This window comes from Amblyomma mixtum, chromosome 10, assembly GCF_055824585.1.
Source record: "Amblyomma mixtum isolate Tamu chromosome 10, ASM5582458v1, whole genome shotgun sequence".
Taxonomy (NCBI): Eukaryota; Metazoa; Arthropoda; class Arachnida; order Ixodida; family Ixodidae; genus Amblyomma; species Amblyomma mixtum.
Genome location: NC_143021.1, coordinates 28339176 through 28357802, shown reverse-complemented (window position 1 = coordinate 28357802; position 18627 = coordinate 28339176). Strand labels below are relative to the sequence as shown.

At 45.4% G+C, this 18627-nt stretch overlaps 1 protein-coding gene across 2 annotated transcripts in view; it reads left to right on the top strand.

Annotated features, from left to right (window-relative positions):
• LOC149325458 (neprilysin-1-like) overlaps positions 1-18627 on the top strand; it is a 77121-nt gene that overhangs the window by 760 nt on the left and 57734 nt on the right. For both annotated transcript variants that reach the window (XM_089562918.1, XM_089562919.1), the window contains exons 2-6: positions 5292-5329; positions 6476-6554; positions 10510-10724; positions 15108-15191; positions 16347-16508. In XM_089562918.1, coding sequence (XP_089419044.1) covers positions 5292-5329; positions 6476-6554; positions 10510-10724; positions 15108-15191; positions 16347-16508 — 578 coding nt within the window. The remainder of the gene's footprint in view (positions 1-5291; positions 5330-6475; positions 6555-10509; positions 10725-15107; positions 15192-16346; positions 16509-18627) is intronic.

The window sequence follows — 18627 nt, the reverse complement described above, 5'->3', positions numbered from 1 at the left end:
GATGCCTTGCCGTTTGAACGCGACGATTTTTTGAGGAAACGAAATGGCGTAGTAATTCTCTGTCATCTCGGTGGACACCTGAACCTCACCGTAGAGGAAGGGAGGAAGTGGGAGTGAAAGATGAAAGACAAAGATGGCCCGTAGTGAAGAAAATGAAAATTGTATTTGAGGAAAGGAAATTAAGCAGTAACTGTCTCACATATCTCGGTGGACACCCGTCATAATTCAGGGGGGGGGGGGCGCACTTTTTTGACCGAAAGTGCGGTCACTGATGTGTGGTGAAGATGTTAAGCTTCGCGTCTAAGAGTGGAACGCGACAGCGTCTTGCAACGTTACCAGGGAGTCCATAGAACGCCATCGCCCATTCGGTTCTACGCCTCGCTCGTCGGTAAATTGGTTTTTGAGGAAAGGAAATGTATCTGTCTCTCATATCTCGGTGGACACCTAAACCTCACCGGAAGGGAAGGGAGGAGGATGGCAGTAAGCGAAGACACCGTATTCACTAGACGCGCTTTGTTCATTCCAAACCATCGAGCTGGCATGGCGGAGCGGATAGCATGCTCGTCTCGCACTCCGAAGACCGGGGTTCGATTCCCGAGCTCGACTAATTTCCTACTCGGTTTTATTTATTTATATGGCCTGACTAGAAGGTTATTTAGGCTGATTGGGTAATTAAGCAATTAAGTAAGCTCAGTCCCACTTACTTGGAGCATCACTCTATGGAGCATCACTCTATGAGAAGTTTCTTTTTTTTTCCGTTTTCTTTTTGTTACGAATTTTATATTTCTTTAGTCATTGTTTAGTTTTTATTGCAGTCATTCTCTTGTTGATATTTCATGCAATATTTCTATGCTATTAAGAACTACCTTCATAGTAGATTTGTTTCATACATGCCTGTATTTATATTTATTTATATTCCTAACAACTGTACCAAGTCGCTTACCTTCTGTGAACTTCCATTTGTGTTCGTTTTCTTCCTTTTTTTCTTTTTTCTCTTTTTTTCTGAGAGCTGTGTACAATTAGAACAATTTTCTCTTGCTGTATGCCATGCTGCCATGTAGAAAAGGGCCGTGGGCCTAGTCAAGCCCATAAAGAGGCTTTTTGTCCACGACCCTCAGTATTTTTGCGGTGCTGAAATAAAGATTTGATTTGATTTGATTTGATTTGATTTGATTTGATTTGATTTGATCCCTTCAATTGGTTGCATGGTTACTAGCCAAAGTACAATTGGCCCCGTTTGAAATTGGCGCACTGTGACGTCACGACCGTTTCGACTAACTGAAAAGCGTGACATTTCTGTCGACAACTGCTGCTTACAACGATGAGACATTAAAGGCTTTCGCCTTAATAATCCTGAAATTTTCTCTGGGTGTGTCGTTCGTAGTTTTATTTTATTTCATGAAGCAATTTTTACCACCAAATCTCTGGTCCGTCATATCTACGTGAGCGCTCGCATTTTTTTCCGGTGAGACGCTGATGGCTACGGTAAATAACAATTGTACGAGAGTTGTTCGTATGCAGTCCTAAATAAACCATGGTTGCCCCATACGGCTCACGATCACAGCGCCACCGCACGCTTTGTCACGCTTTGTCAGCGCCACCGCACGCCTTATCGATCTCTCAGCCTCTTTTCATTGTGTGCCATGTTTCATGATGGCCTGGCGGCGTGGAGGAACGAGTCGCCATTTCTACCTAGGGACTATCGTTACGACTAGAACCCTACATATGGAGTTTGGCATGGTTACGACCAGCGGCAGAAGCTTTGAAATCTTTGTCTACATGAATAAGACGAGAAACTTTAAAGGACATCTGACAGGTTTCATTTAAAAAATACGAAAGAGCCGCTCCCAAATTACCACAGAAATTTCTGTCGTCCTGTCTTTACGACAGCTTTTTCTGTAGTGTTTCGAAGTTGTCTGTTTTTGCGATAGAACTCGCTCTGTCGTTAGGACAGGAGACTGCTTAGTACTAAGTAATTCCTGGAGTGAGTGAGTGAAGAAACTTTATTTCCGCCAGAAGAAGACCCGTGCCCCTCCGGGTCCGCACGCAGGCGTCCGGGGAGGGGCAGCGTCGCAGCTGGAAGACTAGCAACGGTATAGTCGCGCAGCTTCTGCTGCCAGGCGGGTAGCGTATCGTTGTATGCTAAGGTCGGCACTTCTGAGTATGGTCTCCCATTCCTCTGCATTATTGATTCTGCCATATCCTGGGGCAATGGGGCATCTCCATAGCATGTGTTCGAGTGTAGCGGTATGCCCGCAGAACTCGCACACCTGCGCATCCTCCCTCGTGTCACCTCCTGTCCAGCTCCTCCAGAGCGGGGATGCGAAGTTTCTAGCTTGGAGTTTTCTCCAGTCATAGGCCTCAGCCGAGCTAAGCGATCTATCCGGAGGAGGATAGATCCTTTTGTTCTTTTTCTGAATGTCTGTGAGGATTTCTGTCGTCAGGCCCCTAAATACCACACTAAAATCTGTTGTGAAAGGAGAAAAGTTTCTGTTCTGTTTTTCGGTATATAACTCAGTGAGTTTAAAAGGGACGAAGTTGTGAAACATGTAGGAAAAGCCTCTGAAATCTTTCTGCACTTGCACTTGAAATGATGGCGTAATCGCCAAAAAAAAGCGTTTTCGCCTTTCAAGCTTCTCTGCGGTGCCGAGGGACGGGCAGAGGCCCCGATGATGACGTCACGTACGATGGCGCTACATTTCCAGCGGAGACACGGTTCTTTCATGGAATAAAACCAACTCCGTCGAAGGTGAAGCTCACGAAGCATAGTTTGGTGGCATCGCACTACGCACAGCATCATGCAGGAGAAGGCAGCGGACGTTTGAAATTTCGGTGACAATGACGTCGCTACGCGTTTCCCCGCAATTTCGAACGGAGTCAGGAGAAGCCTGAACATCAATGCGGTTTTAATCGATGATCACGTCACCATTTTAAATGCGAGCTCAAAAATACTTCGCATGCTTTACATACAAGCTTCATAGATTCGTATTCTTGAATAACCTCGAATTCTCGGAAAACTGTTTTACATTCCGTTTAAAGCATGGCGGATCCGAAATTCAAACGCACGAACTACTAACGGCTGCTACAAGACTTTTATCATTAAAAACATAGACTGTTGATTTTCGTTATGAAAAACAAAAACAGATAACGTAATTAGGCTCATCCTGAGCAACTGGGGCAGCCTGTTATACAAGCACCGGACGTACTACGTACGCGGTAGCTCAAGAGGCCTGAACCTTAAATTTCCGATGATGCGCCGGAGAGCACCAAACTTGGGTGACCAGTTCACTGAGTTGAGTGTAGAAAAGCAAACTGCCATTCTACATGATATGCGAACAGACTTCGATAAGTAATTGCTGGGTACAACTTACAGAATCATGTAACTTCTGTTCGGACGCATTGTCAACCTTTTATTGGATACTTCTCGCTACCTCGTTCTTGTCTTCGCAGCAAAAACAGACGGTGCGTCATTTACTGTGTTTCCAAGTGCTGTCATATATATAACTTTATAGGCGAGAACATCCGCAAGCAATAGTAGTATTGCAACACTATTGCAGACCTCTGCTATAGATTTTTTGAGCGTCTAGGTTCATTTCATTTTTTATCGAATTAGCTTTAAGCTAGGCAAATCTCTTCTGGTCCGGCTCCCTCTCTTTGACATTTATATTTCTGCAGTCTTTTGAGGGGACCGATAAAAGTGTAAAAGAGGTAGACAGTGTTGCGATCTCGCGATCTAGGCCTGCTCCAGACACGTGCATCCGCATGGGGCTGACCAATCTGTGACATCTGCGCCAGACTCGGCTGGGAGTGGGCAGACTTTTCGGGCTGCGCACTGAATCAAATATCTCTTCCTCTCGGCTACTGGAGCTAGGAGGCGCCGAAAATTCTCGGAGTTACCAGGGTTTTAAGATAGTGGTTTTGCGGGACATTACGCTCTGTGTCTTATCTAAATTTTAGTTTATCGAACGCGAAAGCACACGCGACTACAACTCCAGCCACAGTGGTTTAGTACTCTTTGAGCTAAACCCCTTTTCTTTATCCCACAAGTCACTGACAGTCTGGCAGACGCATGAACGAGACACTATTGGAACACAAAATGAATTTTAATCAAGCATGCAGGTATTTAGGGATTCATTGCAGAGATTTCTCTTCAAAAGCCTATGTGCCTGAACTCAGCATATGCAAAGTACTTGTGAAACACAAAGGTCAGTTTGCCCGTGAATTCATCGAGGTAGCTTTGATATTGAGGCTGCGCGACCATTGAGTCAGCACGCCTTTCGTCGAGTTAACAAAGAAGCAAATTGACATATTAAACGTTGATTCAGCTCTATGATTGCAAAACTTCTATTGTCATTTTAGAGTGCATGAGCGATACGGCTGTGACGCATGTGATTGTGCAGCGGGCATAACAAGCCGCGTTTCTTCGAAATAAACTCAGTTGTAAGTCAGCGCCTGTCTCCTCTCCTGTCCCGTCTTTTTGCTCCGCTTCATCACAAATTATTAGCCAACATGCCCACACAGCTGTCTTGAAACGAAGGGAGGCCTCGACGCACCGTCTGTGGCAGTAAGCGCACTAAAGAACGCAGTAGGAACTTCGAGTGCACTTCGATGCGAGGATATCTGCTTCGAAGCGCTTTTCAATGTTAGCAACGCTCTCTCGTTTTGTACGGAAAAGCTATGGACACTGAACTTGCGAAATGACATACGCAACACGAGCGTAGGCAACGTCCTGACCTGAAATAGGCCTTTATCGCTCACTGCGAGGCTGCTCATCAGCCTATGCTATGTTTGCGAGCTCCCTCTTAGTAGCACAATAGCTGTCTGTTTTTTCATCAAAAGCTCTCTTTCACTAAGTTGTAATAACATAAATGTCTAGGGGTTTGCTGTTCAGATTATTGCTAACTTGTGTTGCCATATTAATGTTGCATCATCATCACCGCGCATGCCTTAGGTGTGATATCGATGCGGCGATACTGAAGTTATATTTCTCATAGACTTCGGTGTTGCTGCCATTAAATTAATTAACCTGTTCTTTTTTGCATATATTATGTATTCGCCCCTCCTGCTTGGGCCTACTGTAGGCCTGCAGTATGTTCTAAATAAATAAATAAATAAATAAATAAATAATTAAACATGTTCCTGTAGCTTGCGCAAGGCCAATAGCTAGAAAAATAACGAGACGTCAACAAAGTTGGCTGCTGATATTCAATATTTCCTTCTTCAAACACACATGTCCTTGGAAAGAGCTTCCTATGTACACTCACTTCTGTGGCACGGTGTTTTTGTTGCAGTGGTGGCGGCCGCAAAGGGTCTGGAGGAAGCGCTGGAGGTACGTCAAAGCACTTCTCAAACTGCAATCAGAAAGCATTCAACCAAATCAACAGATTTAGCATCTTGATAAAGTCTACAGCGGCTCCTCTTTGCCATTTCTGTAACAGGACTGAGACAAAATTATATATGTGTTCTGAGGGTGCTTATTTACTAGCCTGCTTGAAAAGTTTTCAATTAACAAGCGGGGTATCAGCAGTTAAGTTGCGTTTTATTTTTTGTTGAACTTTAGGTCGCATGAGGCACGAAAATGCTGCAATGTTAACGCTGATACGTAGTTTTAACTCACTGAGGCTCTGAAACCAGCGTGCTTCAAAAGTTTGAATTACAACAAGCGACGTATCAGCAGTTAAGTTGTGTTTTTTTTTGTGTGTGTCTCTCATGACCTAAAGTTCAACTACACGTCACAGCCATCTTTCGGCTCATGAGACCGAAACAGCGTCGAGGAGAAATTCAATGATAACTTATTTTGCGGTCGTGGGCGAATATCACGGGATGCTGCATGCATACCAATGTCTACTGCGTCATTTGAAAGAAGAAAACATACAACAAATATTTCGGGTCCATAGTCATTTAAGGACCTGCTCCTTAGTCTAACTGAACCAACTAAAAGTAAGCACGAGTGTGGTACATAGGTGGAGAATAAACTTCAGGACATAATCTAGGTCATCACTACCAGCAGCAGCAGGAGCAGCAAAACTACGTTTAGAGAAACTGACTTCCAGGTAATATTGTTCTACACTCGCTTTGGCTGCCCAGTTCCTTGTAAACTTCCTAATCTGATACGCCTGCCTTAGTCTCGCCGCGTCTCGTGTACGTCTACTTCTTTAGAATCCACTCTCTTACCCTGAGCGACCATCTGTGCCTGTATTCACTCTGCGTACTCTGTCCAAGACATGTTCGTCGTCTGGGACTGTACTAGTGTAAAGAAAAGTTGTCCATGGTATTTTTTTTTATTTCTTATTCGGTGGTTTTTACTCGTAGGGCTTCTAAAAGCCTCCACTACTTAGTTGGTGTCATTACAGAAATTCTTAATTTTTAGAGTCGGTGTTCTCGAGTTCAATATTAGTTCCAGTTATCAAATATAACGTTCTTTTGTCTCTGCCTGGGCTGAATAAGAGTTTCTCACACTGATTTCTTTTCCCAGGGAGTGCGTCCGAGGCAGCTGGAGGTGCTGGCGAGTCCGAAAAGCCTTTGGAGTTGATCGCCAAAGAAGACGTCTCCCAGTGAGTGGTGTTGACAACGAACACTGGTGGGAGTATGGCGCCAGTGAACCGACTGCTCAACTTTCCCACCACCTGGTTATTTAGTTAAAACTACCGTACACTCCATCTTTTCATCGTGGTGGTTAATATTTATTTCGTCGACCCAAACAGTCTTTTGATTAAACTATAGTAAGGTGGTCAGACCGCGTCAGCTGATCACAAGCCTTTGGAGCTCGGCGACCTATGTGGCCCGTCTCATTAGCTGGAGTTGTCTCTCCGGGATGGAGCTGTGAACTGCGGCCGCCCATTGTTCGGTGTTCGGGAGCCGCATGTCCTCCGGGAGTTTGTTCCGTGGAGATTCGTTAGTATATGAGCTAGGGTAGGTTTTTCGTGGTCAAAGAGTGTGCATTTAGGGTAGAATCCTCAGTTGAAATAACAGAGTTCATGTAGGGATTGAGGAAGACAGTAGCTTGGTCTTGTCTCCAGGCTGCTTGTTGAGATTTGTTGAAAAATTTATTAGGAGGAGATCCCCTTGCCGATCTGAGGTGCGTGCAGGCCACTGCCCGGTCTAAGAGTCCCAGGGCGGTGTTTCGGGCTGCTTCCTTCGCTGGATGGGGCGAGTGCTTGGGAATCCAGATAATTTGGATCTGGCGGGGCTCTAAAGTATTGTGCTTTTGAAATATTGACGTGGGCGCTGAGTGGATTCTGCCTTTCGAGAAATTTCCGATGGCTGTTTCGGAGTCTCTGAGAAGGTGCTCAACTTTGGTTGAGGTAAAAGCTGAGGCAGTGGCTTGCTCCTCTGCTTCCTCCGCATGCCATGCTTTGGGGGTGGCGGCTGTGAGGGGGTCGCCTAATGTATCAACTACCACAAATTCCAGAAATATCTGGTCGGGATACTCCGCGACAGCGACATGCAGTATCTCCTGGAGTGGAGAGTAGCTTTTTTCTAGTCCACCGGCTTGAGCTCCGTTTAAAGAACTGTTATCTTCCGCTTCGTCAGCATGCCGACTGACCAGGCCACTCCTCTATGACAAAGGAGTTGGAGGGCGTTTGTGTGCTCTCCGCTCTGTAATGCGCTAAAGCTGCGTTCTCTTTTGAGCTGTACGTGTCAAAAAATTGTCGGTCTGCTCATCATTTTTATTTCAGCTGGCCACAAGAAAGTGGTATCCCTCTTAAGCACAGTTGAGGACCCCCAATTAGGGAAGGCGTTCACTTATTACATAACAGCATCCTCTGGTACCTGCACATTTTGCAGTACAATCTTAGCTACGTCCTTAAATATTGTCTGAGGTAAAAATATGCATTTAAGGTTTCAGATGCAGCAGTTCAGCTGCATTCAATCAGTCAGAATTTGTTCAAAAATTTACTGAATATTTTTAAGTACAAAAAGAACGCATTGAGAGGCTCCAAAGTTGACCACTTCAGTAGGACCTCTTACAGTAAAACTTAAAAACAATAAAATTAGGCTGCTTACACATCGTTACAGTAATCATAATTAGCAATATATAGAGCAAAATAATCGAATTACTAAAAAAATAAATATACTAAATTGCAAGAAAGGCGCAAAGAGCACGTAGATATAAAAATATCATGATAAATCAAGTCACAAGTGAACAAGCGCAGTTTTCACTTAAGTAAGGACAGAGATGACACCCTTTCATACTGTCAGGTAATGAATTCTATAATTTCATTACATAGAATGCAACCGCCTGAATCCCATAGTTAGTTCGAACTAATGGTAGTGAAGATTATTGCACTATGAAAATCTCGTGGAGTTATGGTCCGGCATTTCTCGGATGTGTGTCTACTGCGGAAGGTTACGGTTGTTTAAAAAATGATAAGAAAATATGCCAAGATTGAATTTTGTGATGTCTGAAATGCTGAGGATGTAAATTAGAGAGCACAATGGGGTAATGGAGGCATCCGGATTAGGCGAAGTGATTGTACATTATAAAAAACTGAGCCCTTTAGCGGAAAACATAAAATCTCAAGAGTGCCACTACTGTGTCGTCAAGTGACTGAATGAAATTGAATAAAGGGGGTATCCAAAAGAAACCGGACTAAATTTTCTGGTCGGCAAAGCTTCTGTGGTACCGCATTTTGCCACTAGGAGCGCATAGAACGAACATTCCATAGTCAGTTAGCCGAGTGCCGTCGTTGAAGGAGGTCAGTCCAGTTTAGGCAGAGTTTTAGAGTGACGACTGTTTTGTGTGAATGTCGTTTTTGCAATGGCTGATTTTCGTGAACAGCGTGCGCTGGTGAAATTCTGATTTTTGCTCGGAAAAAGTTTAATAGAACTCTTGAAATATTAAGAAAGACGTACAAGGACGATGCTAAGGGGACAACTCAAGCGTTCCTGAATCGAATCCTGAATCAAATCAACAATCATGCCAATGCAAAACTTCAAATTCACCTCGCCTCAAGAAAGCTCGTAAGGTGAAACCAAACCTCAAAACAATGCTGATTTGTTTTTTCGACGTGAGAGGAGTCGTCCATTGAGAATTTGTTCCGCAGGGTCAGACAGTTAGCCAGGCTTTCTACTTTTATGTTTTTAAAAGAATGGGCAACAGTGTGCGGTGGAAGCGGCCAGATTTGTGGCGGTCGGGTGACTCGTTTTTCCATCATGGCAATGCCCCTGCTCACACAGCCCTGTCTCTGCGACATTTTTGGACCAAAAATGGCATGACCTCTGTTCCTCAACCCTCACACTCACCCGACCTTGCCCTGTGCTACTTTATTTGTTTCCTAGAATCAAAAAATAGGTGAATGGAAAGCGTTTCGCTGATGTTGCTGAGGTGAAGAAAAAAACGACGGAGGCACTGTCAAGTATCACAAAAGATGAATTTAAACAATGTTTTGAAAAATGGAATGAAAGATTCGACAAGCGTATCATTGCAAGTGGGGAATACTTTGAAGGAGATTGAAGGTCTGTGCTTAAAATGTAAAAAAATAAGTTCAAACAAAAATAAGTCCGGTTTCTTTTGGGTAGCCCCTCGTATATAGTCATCTTGAGTACTGATTCTGGCAGTACAAATTTATGGTCATTAGAAATCACACAATTATTCCAAATTGGTGATTTTATCTATGCAGTGTTCGCATCGTCAATGCACTTTTCGTCAACAAACGTATCCCTTACATTTGTGCCTCTTTGTGAGCACAAGAGAGGAATGTTGAAAGTTTAGAAGTACTTTCCCACATTCCAATTGTCAAGATACGACATTCTTAATATCCAGAGGAATAAGATCCGGTCACTTTCGCCCGTGGACTTTGTCACTACCATGTGGTGTTTTAACCTTTGGCGCCTGCACAAAGATTTTTAATAGTCTATCAACACCTCGTGAAACTATTACTTCAGCAAACACTACTAGAACACCAGCCGTGCCTACCTTCCTAATTATTTTGGTTTTTTGAAAGAATCAGTAGAAGAGATTGTATTTTAAGACGCCAATTCTATTTTGTCATTGTGGCCCATGCCATGGCAAATATGCAGCGCAAAATATAATGCGATCTGTCGTTATATAGACTCATGGTTATCGTAGACGATCGGTCGTTAGTGTTGAACATTTGGCCTTCATTCAATTAACCCCTCATTTTGGGCTAGTTGGTGCATACTTGGATTAGAGGGAAAAAATAGCGCCAAACCATGCGTACCACAAGAAAGGAACGAGGACGAGACACAAGCGCTGACTCACAACTGAAATTTTATTGAAGCCAGGAAGCACCTTTTATAAGGTGAAGTTTCAAGGGGAAAGCAAGGTGACAAGAAGGAGAAGGTGAGCAAAGGCAACCATCTAGGAACGCAGAAACAGGCAGGCAGCCAAAAATTGGAAAAGAAAAAGAGCAACTACCTCATAACGGAATCTAGAAAATTGAACTCGGAAGATGAACTCCGTTTGAAAATTGAACTTCGGAAGTTGAAAATTGAACCCCGTTTTCTGAGTTCAAATTTCTAGCGCATCACGTCGTTTCTCATCAGGTTGGAAAATCAGAAGACCTCTGTCCTGGTGCCGGAATCCGCCGCTCTCGCCGCGCCCGGTCCCGCCGCTCCTCCGCCCATGCTCACCCCCGAGGAGCTCACCGCTCTCCGCATGGCCGGGCTCAAAAACCAGCTGTTGGTCTACACCGTGTTCTGCTTCGTTGTTCTGGTCGCGGGCATCGCTGTCATGGTCGCCTGTGCCTTCAAGTTCTTCGGTGAGCCATTATCTGGAATTCCTCTTTTTTGCATCCACCCCGCCGCGGTGGCTCAGTGGTCATGGCACCCGGCTGCTGACCCGAAAGACGCGGGTCCGATCCCGGCCGCGGCGGCCGAATTTCGATGGAGGCGAAATTCTAGAGGCCCGTGTGCTCTGCGATGTCAGTGCACGTTAAAGAACCCCAGGTGGCCGAAATTTCCAGAGCCCTTCACTACGGCGTCCCTCATAGCCTGAGTCGCTTTGGGACGTTGAACCCCGATAAGCCAATAAGTCTTCGTTGCATCCGAAATGCCTCACACTCGAACCGTAGATGCAGTACTTCTAAACACGCTTTTTTTTAACCCATTATGCGCATTTTAGACTATCTTGCCGCAGTACGCAGCCATGAACCAAAGCAAAATTAGGCATACTTGGTAACAATTACGGTGGTTAGGAAATTATCGCCGTGTATTTTTGTAAGAATTCTTGCATAATGTGCAAAACATGCTTTTTTGAAAGTCTGTTTAATGTTTAACGATAACTTTTCGATGCATTACAGTGCTCTGGCAGCACATTAGTCGCGGCGGGCTAGAAAGGTAATTAAGCAATTAACTCAACTCATTCCCACTTACTTGGAGCATCACTATAAGATCCCTGTAATTGGTTGCATGGTGACTAGCCAAACTACAATTGGCCCCGTCTGAAATTCGCGCGCTGTGACGTCACCACCATTTCGACAAATTGAAAAGCGTGACATTTCTGTCGACAACTCCTGCTTACAACGATGAGGCATTAAAGGCTTCCGCCTTAAAAGAATCATGTGTTCAAAGCGTTGCGGTTTGAACGGCAGAACGTATCTACATCTATGGAAGCACTCAGTGTATATAAAAAGGAGTGCTTCATTCTAATCTACGCTTATGGCGATTTCCACTGGTCGTGCTGGAGCAGCTTTTCTTGCTCCGTGGCGACGAATTCGAGTTCCACTGGTCGACCTGGACCGACCGCGCGAATTGCGCTGGTCGTTTGGAGCAACTCCGTTCAATACGGAAAGCGCTAGGTTGATCCGCCGACCAGCGGCGGATCTCACCGGAACCTGTAGTCGGCGATGTCGTCACTTCCGAAACAAACGTGTGATTTTCGGTTATTTTTAGCGCGCGCAGGAATGTCAGCAGGAAACACTGAGCGCTGTTTCTTTCGCGCGCGTTTGGTGCGCGTATGTCGTCCACGTCTGTAATAAGGGAGTAATTACTCATTGGCATCTACCCAAGCGCAGCCATACGGCTACAAAGGAAAGCTATAAAGCTTTCTCAGAAACTTCGTAGTTAAAGAAAAATTCGTCCTGGTCCGGGGTTCGAACCCGGGACCACCGCTTCACCGGAGCAGTCGCTCTACCAATTGAGCTAACCGGGACGGCAAGCTTATGGTAGGGCGAGAGCGAATTGATCAATAACTCGAAGTGGGAACAGTGTTGGTCAAATGTTTAGGGGAATCCTCTAAGGTGGAGTAGATTTGTAATAAGGGAGTAGTTACTTATTGGCATCCACCCGAGCGCAGCCATACGGCTACAAAGGAAAGCTATAAAGCTTTCTTCTCCATCATAGCGGCATAGCGAATGACTTTTGGTGATTCATTGTTTTCGCACGCCAAGAAGGAAAATGCTGCCAAGAAAGAAAAGACATCTGCTCCGGCCGTTGCCTCAAAAATAAGCTGATATGCAGGGTCTGTTTGCAGTCTTTGCGCGAGGACAGCAATCGGTACACACTTCATGCCGGCTGACAACATATGACTCAATGAAAAATCTAGCTGGGCGAGTTGGCAAACCGTCGCACCGTGAACCGTTCCGTACCGTAAGCACTCTGCAGACATGCGATATGTATTCGTTTATGAACTCACCCAGAGAACAATGTGCTCCTGTTTGCCTACGAGGTTCACCAAAATGCGGTGCACCTCAGGCGTAACATGAACAAAGCAACTGGGTTCCATCGCGAAAGACGCGCTTGCTCACCGCCGCCGTCTCGTCGTCTGCGTACGAGTATTTTGGCGCCAGAATTGCCAGACCTCAACTTCCGGAACCAGTACTTCCGCTGCGCGCTCTGCATGCTCCGCTGGTCGACGACGGTCGCTGCCCTCCGAAGCGGTTTGGGGCACTCTTTTGCGATTCGAGCGCCTCGCTTCAGATCCACCAGTGGAAATCGCCATTAGATTCAGAAAATTTAGTTTTACGGCGAAGTAACTTTCTGCGACGTTTCCCAACGTCTATGCGCGCGTCCACTCATAGCAATGATGTCACCACCCCCGACACTCGCAGCGCCGGCGCACTCTGATCGTAAGGGTAAGCGAAAGGGCGGTGGGAACTGAGAGTAGAAGGCGATATTCTGAAGCCTCAGCATGAGCGACAAGGGGGCAGGTTGGCGTGCAGTCATCCATGCACTTGCCTAGAGCACTGGAACGCGCTTCTTGTGTATTTCTGAAAAATTCCACGACCTGCTCGACCCGATCATTATCATCGCCCGCCATCATCATCACCCACGACGTCCACTGCAGGGTAAATGCCTCTCCCATGTCTTTACAATTAACCCTATTCTTTGTCACCTGCCGAATCCGTATTCCCCCCAACCTATTAATCTCATTCTCCCACCTAACATTTGGCCGGCCCCTGCTACGCTCGTCTTTTCTTGGAATCCACTCCATTGCCCTTGAGGGCCAGCGGTTGTCTTGTCTTCGAATTGCGTGCCCTGGCCAAGCCCATTTCTTCCTCCTCATTCCACCTGGGATGCCATTAACCCGTGTTTCTTCCCTCACCCGCTCCGCCCACTTCCGATCTCTCAATGCTACACCTAACATTTTTCTTTCCATAGCTCGTTGCGGTCTCCTTAACGTAAGCTTAACCGTTTTCTTCAGAGTTTCGTTTTCGTTTCGTTAGGTGTATCGGGCCGGACCCGATATAGCTTTTCAAGACGAGTTGAACACGACCCATGGGAATGATCTTGCACCATAAGGCTTCGTTTCGAGACAACGTCCACTTTTAGACCACGCTAGTGTACTCGCCCGTGCGCTGTTCGAGCGCTCTAGACAGGTGTGTGGACGACGTTACCAGTGATAACCGGCGGCTAGTTAGGTGTTTCTTCTCTGCTTTGCCAACACGTTGGACCTTCGTTCAAAAAACTGACCTAAAAAGATCTAAAAGCCTTTAAGCCCCTCTGTGCGCATCTTTGAAGGATCTGTATTTAGTTCAGATGATATAGAAAGGCGCAGTAAGCAGGCTACAATGGGTGGTCACATAAACTGCACAATGCATGAAGGGTTTAAGGAAAGTGTGAAGCGAGCAGAGATACAAGCAAAGCAACCTTCACGCTTCCTCTCGCTGCGTTTGACGGCGTTGAAGTATAAGCAAAGTAAATTATTATTGTCCTTTATTGTTTTGTATTGTTAACAAAACAGAACTGCCGTTCAAAAATTAACGAAAAGGATACGCAGGGAGACAGATTGAGACGACGTGGGATGCAACAACAGTAATTGCGCATGCATGCGGCTCCCCTAAACACCTAAGCCTGCGCTTACGGAGTGTAACAAGAGCGGGTTGCAGAACCGTGATCAATGGCAGCGTGGCGAAAAATTGCTGCAGTTGGTCTCCTTGGCTAATTGAATCTCGAGATTGCGAAGGAAAACTGTCGCTAGTGTTAAGTCTGTCTAGCTGCACTATAAAGTGTCAGTTCTTCGCGGAAATTGAAAACATCTGAAGGACATCAATAACACAAGCTGTCGGGCTAGTTGGTGTTGGATAATATTTTCAGCAGCGCGAGCACATTCAAGGAAGAAAGAGGCTGACAGGAAATAGCGCTGATCTCGTGGAGCAAGGCTGTAAGCACGTCTGACCATGGTCAGCAGTTATGGCGCAGTCCTCCTAGGTTCTACAGCGAACTTAGGTCCGTGGCCAAGGGAACGGTAGAATTCGTCTTGGAGACGCGAGCCACCTACCACATAGTTTAGGAGGTTTTCCGCCATTTTCTTTCTTGCGGGCACAAGTGCAAAAGTAACAGCAGCGCTCTTTCCTGTCAGCCTCTTTCTTCCTTTAATGTGCACGCGGTGCTGAAAATAAGAAAAAAAGGACTTCGGGCCACATCTGCTCAACAAAGTCAGCGCTAATGCTTCTAAAAGATGATATTTAGATGGACGTGGTCACAAGTTACCGGTCCTTGCGACGTCACCGGGACAAAGCAGAAATTTGTTTTGAAAATGATCTTGACCCTCCACCTCTTCTCGCTTCAATTTGGCAGGTTGTCATATAAAGACTGGCACGTTATCATATGTAATACTGTGCTGCTGCGAACGTCTATTATTATTGTTTTCGTGTTATCACATCACACCTGCAATCCGTAATAATGCGTGCACGTCACCGCAGGTTGCTTGAACCCCAGTCTCTTCCCGGCAACGTTCATGTTTACTGAAAACACTACTTGCTTCACCGAGGACTGCGCGGATTTCGGTACGTTAAACAGCGACAATGCTTTGGTGTATCTTATCCTTGCGTTTTCTTTATGTAGATTGGAATGTAGTTGGATGGTAAAGAAATGAACTTCTGAGATACTAAGAGGTTTTATGGGACATCCTGTAATTTTCACCAAACGTCTCAAGTTTATGACTGACTATTCAAGAGTAGCAACTCTTTTGTGCACGAATTATTTCTGAAATTAAACTGCATTTTATTTTTGTAGCAGGCATACAATTCCTACTACAGGCGCAGAGGCTAAAGACTGCGTAGCATGACGAGGCCACTGTCCCTTCGTGATACAGCGTACCGCGTGCAAAAAATGAAAATCTCGAAATACAATTGAAGTTACGTAAGGCATTGTTTCAATAAAACGAGAAACAAAAACTGAATATCATTTTAACCATAAATGTAATACACAGATGTTCGTATACAGGATTATGTGAGGAATGTAAGTAATAGCAAACAGCGCGAACGGAAGAAAGGCAGAGCCAGGAAACACAGACGAGCGCTGACTCACAACTACATTTTTTTATTAAGAAAAAAACATATCTGTAACTAACAGTCACATCACCCAATAGCTCCAGTGCACATGCCCAGAGTACAATCCTAAGACCACATGAGATCATTGGCTAAGAACTCCCTCAGCCTGGTAGCAGGACAGCCGAGACACCAAAAAACGCGAAAAACAAACCAAACACAGACGAATGACGCCTTGTCCCTGAATGCAATCTAATTACTGACTGTTTTCTGTCCAAAACGAGCGCGTATACCAACTAGCCGACATATCCATTCTACTTGAATATAAGGGAGTTGTAGCATGAACAGTTTGGGGCAGCTTTAGATCCACTGGCCGTAGGATCTGATCAAGAGAGTTTCATACCTGTGTAAAGCAGGTAAATATTTTTTTTGTATTTAATACATTTAACAGGATGTTAAGTAAATGCGGGCGACAGAAATAGTGGAGTAACATAACAGGAAGGAAATTTAGTGCAGGTGGTGAGATTTCATAATGAATGCCTGTTGTGAGTGGAACACTTCTAATGTAATCTTGGTGGCAATTGGGGAGGCCAGAAAACTGATGTCAACTTTATTTCGAGCACTGACGCACTACGTGGTGCCTCTTCATGCGCTATTTTTCCCTCCGCGCAGTAAACCGCGCCTCGGAATCGTTGACGTCGTCGGTGCTTCCGTGCGAGGATTTCTACGAACACGTGTGCGGAGGGTGGATGCGCACCACCAAGGTTCCTCCCTACCGCTACGTCACCAGCACTCGCCTGGAGGCCCAGTGGGCTGTCGAAGACAAGATAATCGGTGAGTGAAACGCCGGTGGTTCCTGGGACGATGCTTCGATTGCGCGCGTGAAAACTGTTGCAAACGGTCATGCGTTAAGGATTGGCGCGGAATTTCAACATCATTCATCATCATCATCTTAATCAGCCTGACTACACCCACGCCTCTCCCATGTGTCTCCAATTAACCCTGTCTTTTGCCAAGTGCGGCCACCGTACCCCCGCAAAACTTCTTAATCTCATCAGCCCACCTTGTATCGTATCGCGCCTGGCTTCGAGCGGCAAGCTTGATAAGCCGAAGGGGCGTTGCCCATTTCACTGTATAAAAGCGAGCGCGCAATAAAGCTTGGCGGGATTCGTGCCGTGGCACTACGCTGACGCTTGTCTCGTCGGTCAACCCAGTCGACGTGAAGTCGATACACACCTAATTTTCTGCCGCCCCAATCACCCAACTCACCCAAACTGCGTGCGCTACTGGAGAATGGTTTCTCTCCTTTCTGATCAGTTATCGCTTTCCTCCGCTAGCGGGCCCAATTCTGCATCGGCAATTTACCATGTTATCCAGACAGAGCTAACATACTACACGTACCGAAATATTTTTTTTCATGAGGTCGTCACACAGTGTCCATATGAACAATACTCATACATAAAAGAAACGTACACGTGCTTGTTCTCTCAAATGCATTAATGACACCAAACACGTCCACCATCAACGCTTATAAGCATCCTTAATTCATTCGTATGAATAGTTTCCTGTGTAGTGTTTTTGGTCATAAATAAATCCAGTGGCATCTGGCGTAAACCCGCGTCATCTAGCAACGTGTGTAAATGTCGCTCATTTGGTGACAGAGTGCATGACAGCATTAGACATGACATGCCCGAACACTACCGAGCGAAGAGCCTCTGAGCTGGGGTCCGGATCAGCAAGACAACCAGAGAGCAGAAGGAGAAAGCAAGCATGCCACTCATGCCGCGGAACTGGCTCAGCTACTTCCTGCACAAAGGAGGAGTGTTCTTGGCGAGCCGCCAGCGAATGATGATAAACATAAGTGAAGATGAAGTCAAGGGCGATTCTTTGTCTGGACGGGTTAGAGGGGTGAAATTTTGCTTTTGCCACCACTGCTATATATAGTTCACAAGATTCATTAAAATGTAAATAAGGTTTGGGATCGCACCCGAAATTCTCAGGTCATGGGTTGGCCTCAAGTGATTGTGTTTTCTACTACTTTCCAGTCATTTATTTCTCGGCAATAAGATAACTACACTACGTAATTCTCACACATTAGCGCGACAAATTCAAAAAAAAAAAAAGGAACATTGCTTTATGCAATATTTGGTTTCAGTGTCTGTTGGTATTTTTTCATATGTAGCCATAATAAGCACCTCAAATCCCTTGCCTTGTCTGCTAAATCATCTGGAAGTAATCCTAAGCGCATTCTTGGTTTTAAAATGGCAGTTCACACTAGGGAAATTATTGCACTTATTTTACGTGTTTCACTAATTCGATCATTCAGCCTGTTGCTATCAGCGGATTGTGTAGCTCGTGCAGGTATATCAGGGCTGCTCCCTAGGTGTATGTCGCGTCAATCTGAGGCTTCGTGTGGTGGAAAGGTTTTATGCGCACAATTCAGGCTCATAATGTGGCGAATGGAAACTTCTGGAAGCGGCATTTAAATGCATTCAGAGGAGCAGAAGCATGACGATATCGTATATTAACTTGACGAAAACTCAAGCTGGCATTCGGTGCTGGTTCTGACTTAGTCTTTGCAATGTGGACTTCAAAATAAAAACTCCTCTGCTTACAAGTCGCAATAAATCTAGCGCTTCCGCCCACTTTAAACAGTGGAATGCTAGTCCAACCGACCAGGCACTCGTCAAACTCTCTGAACATCTACTGGGGAAGGCTGCTCTGGTTCCTACCAATTGCCCCAGCCGTCTATTTTCAGAAATATGTCGCACTGTGTAGTGATGTTTGCTTTGTTCTATCCTTTCCCATGGACATGATTACCATTGCATATAGTGAATAGGCGCCAACTAGCCCAGGTGTTCGCTTTACCTTTATACGTTTTTTAAACCTTGCGAAAATCTCTAAACGTACCTGACCTCTAATTTCGTTATTTAGAATGTCGTGACTGGTAGCT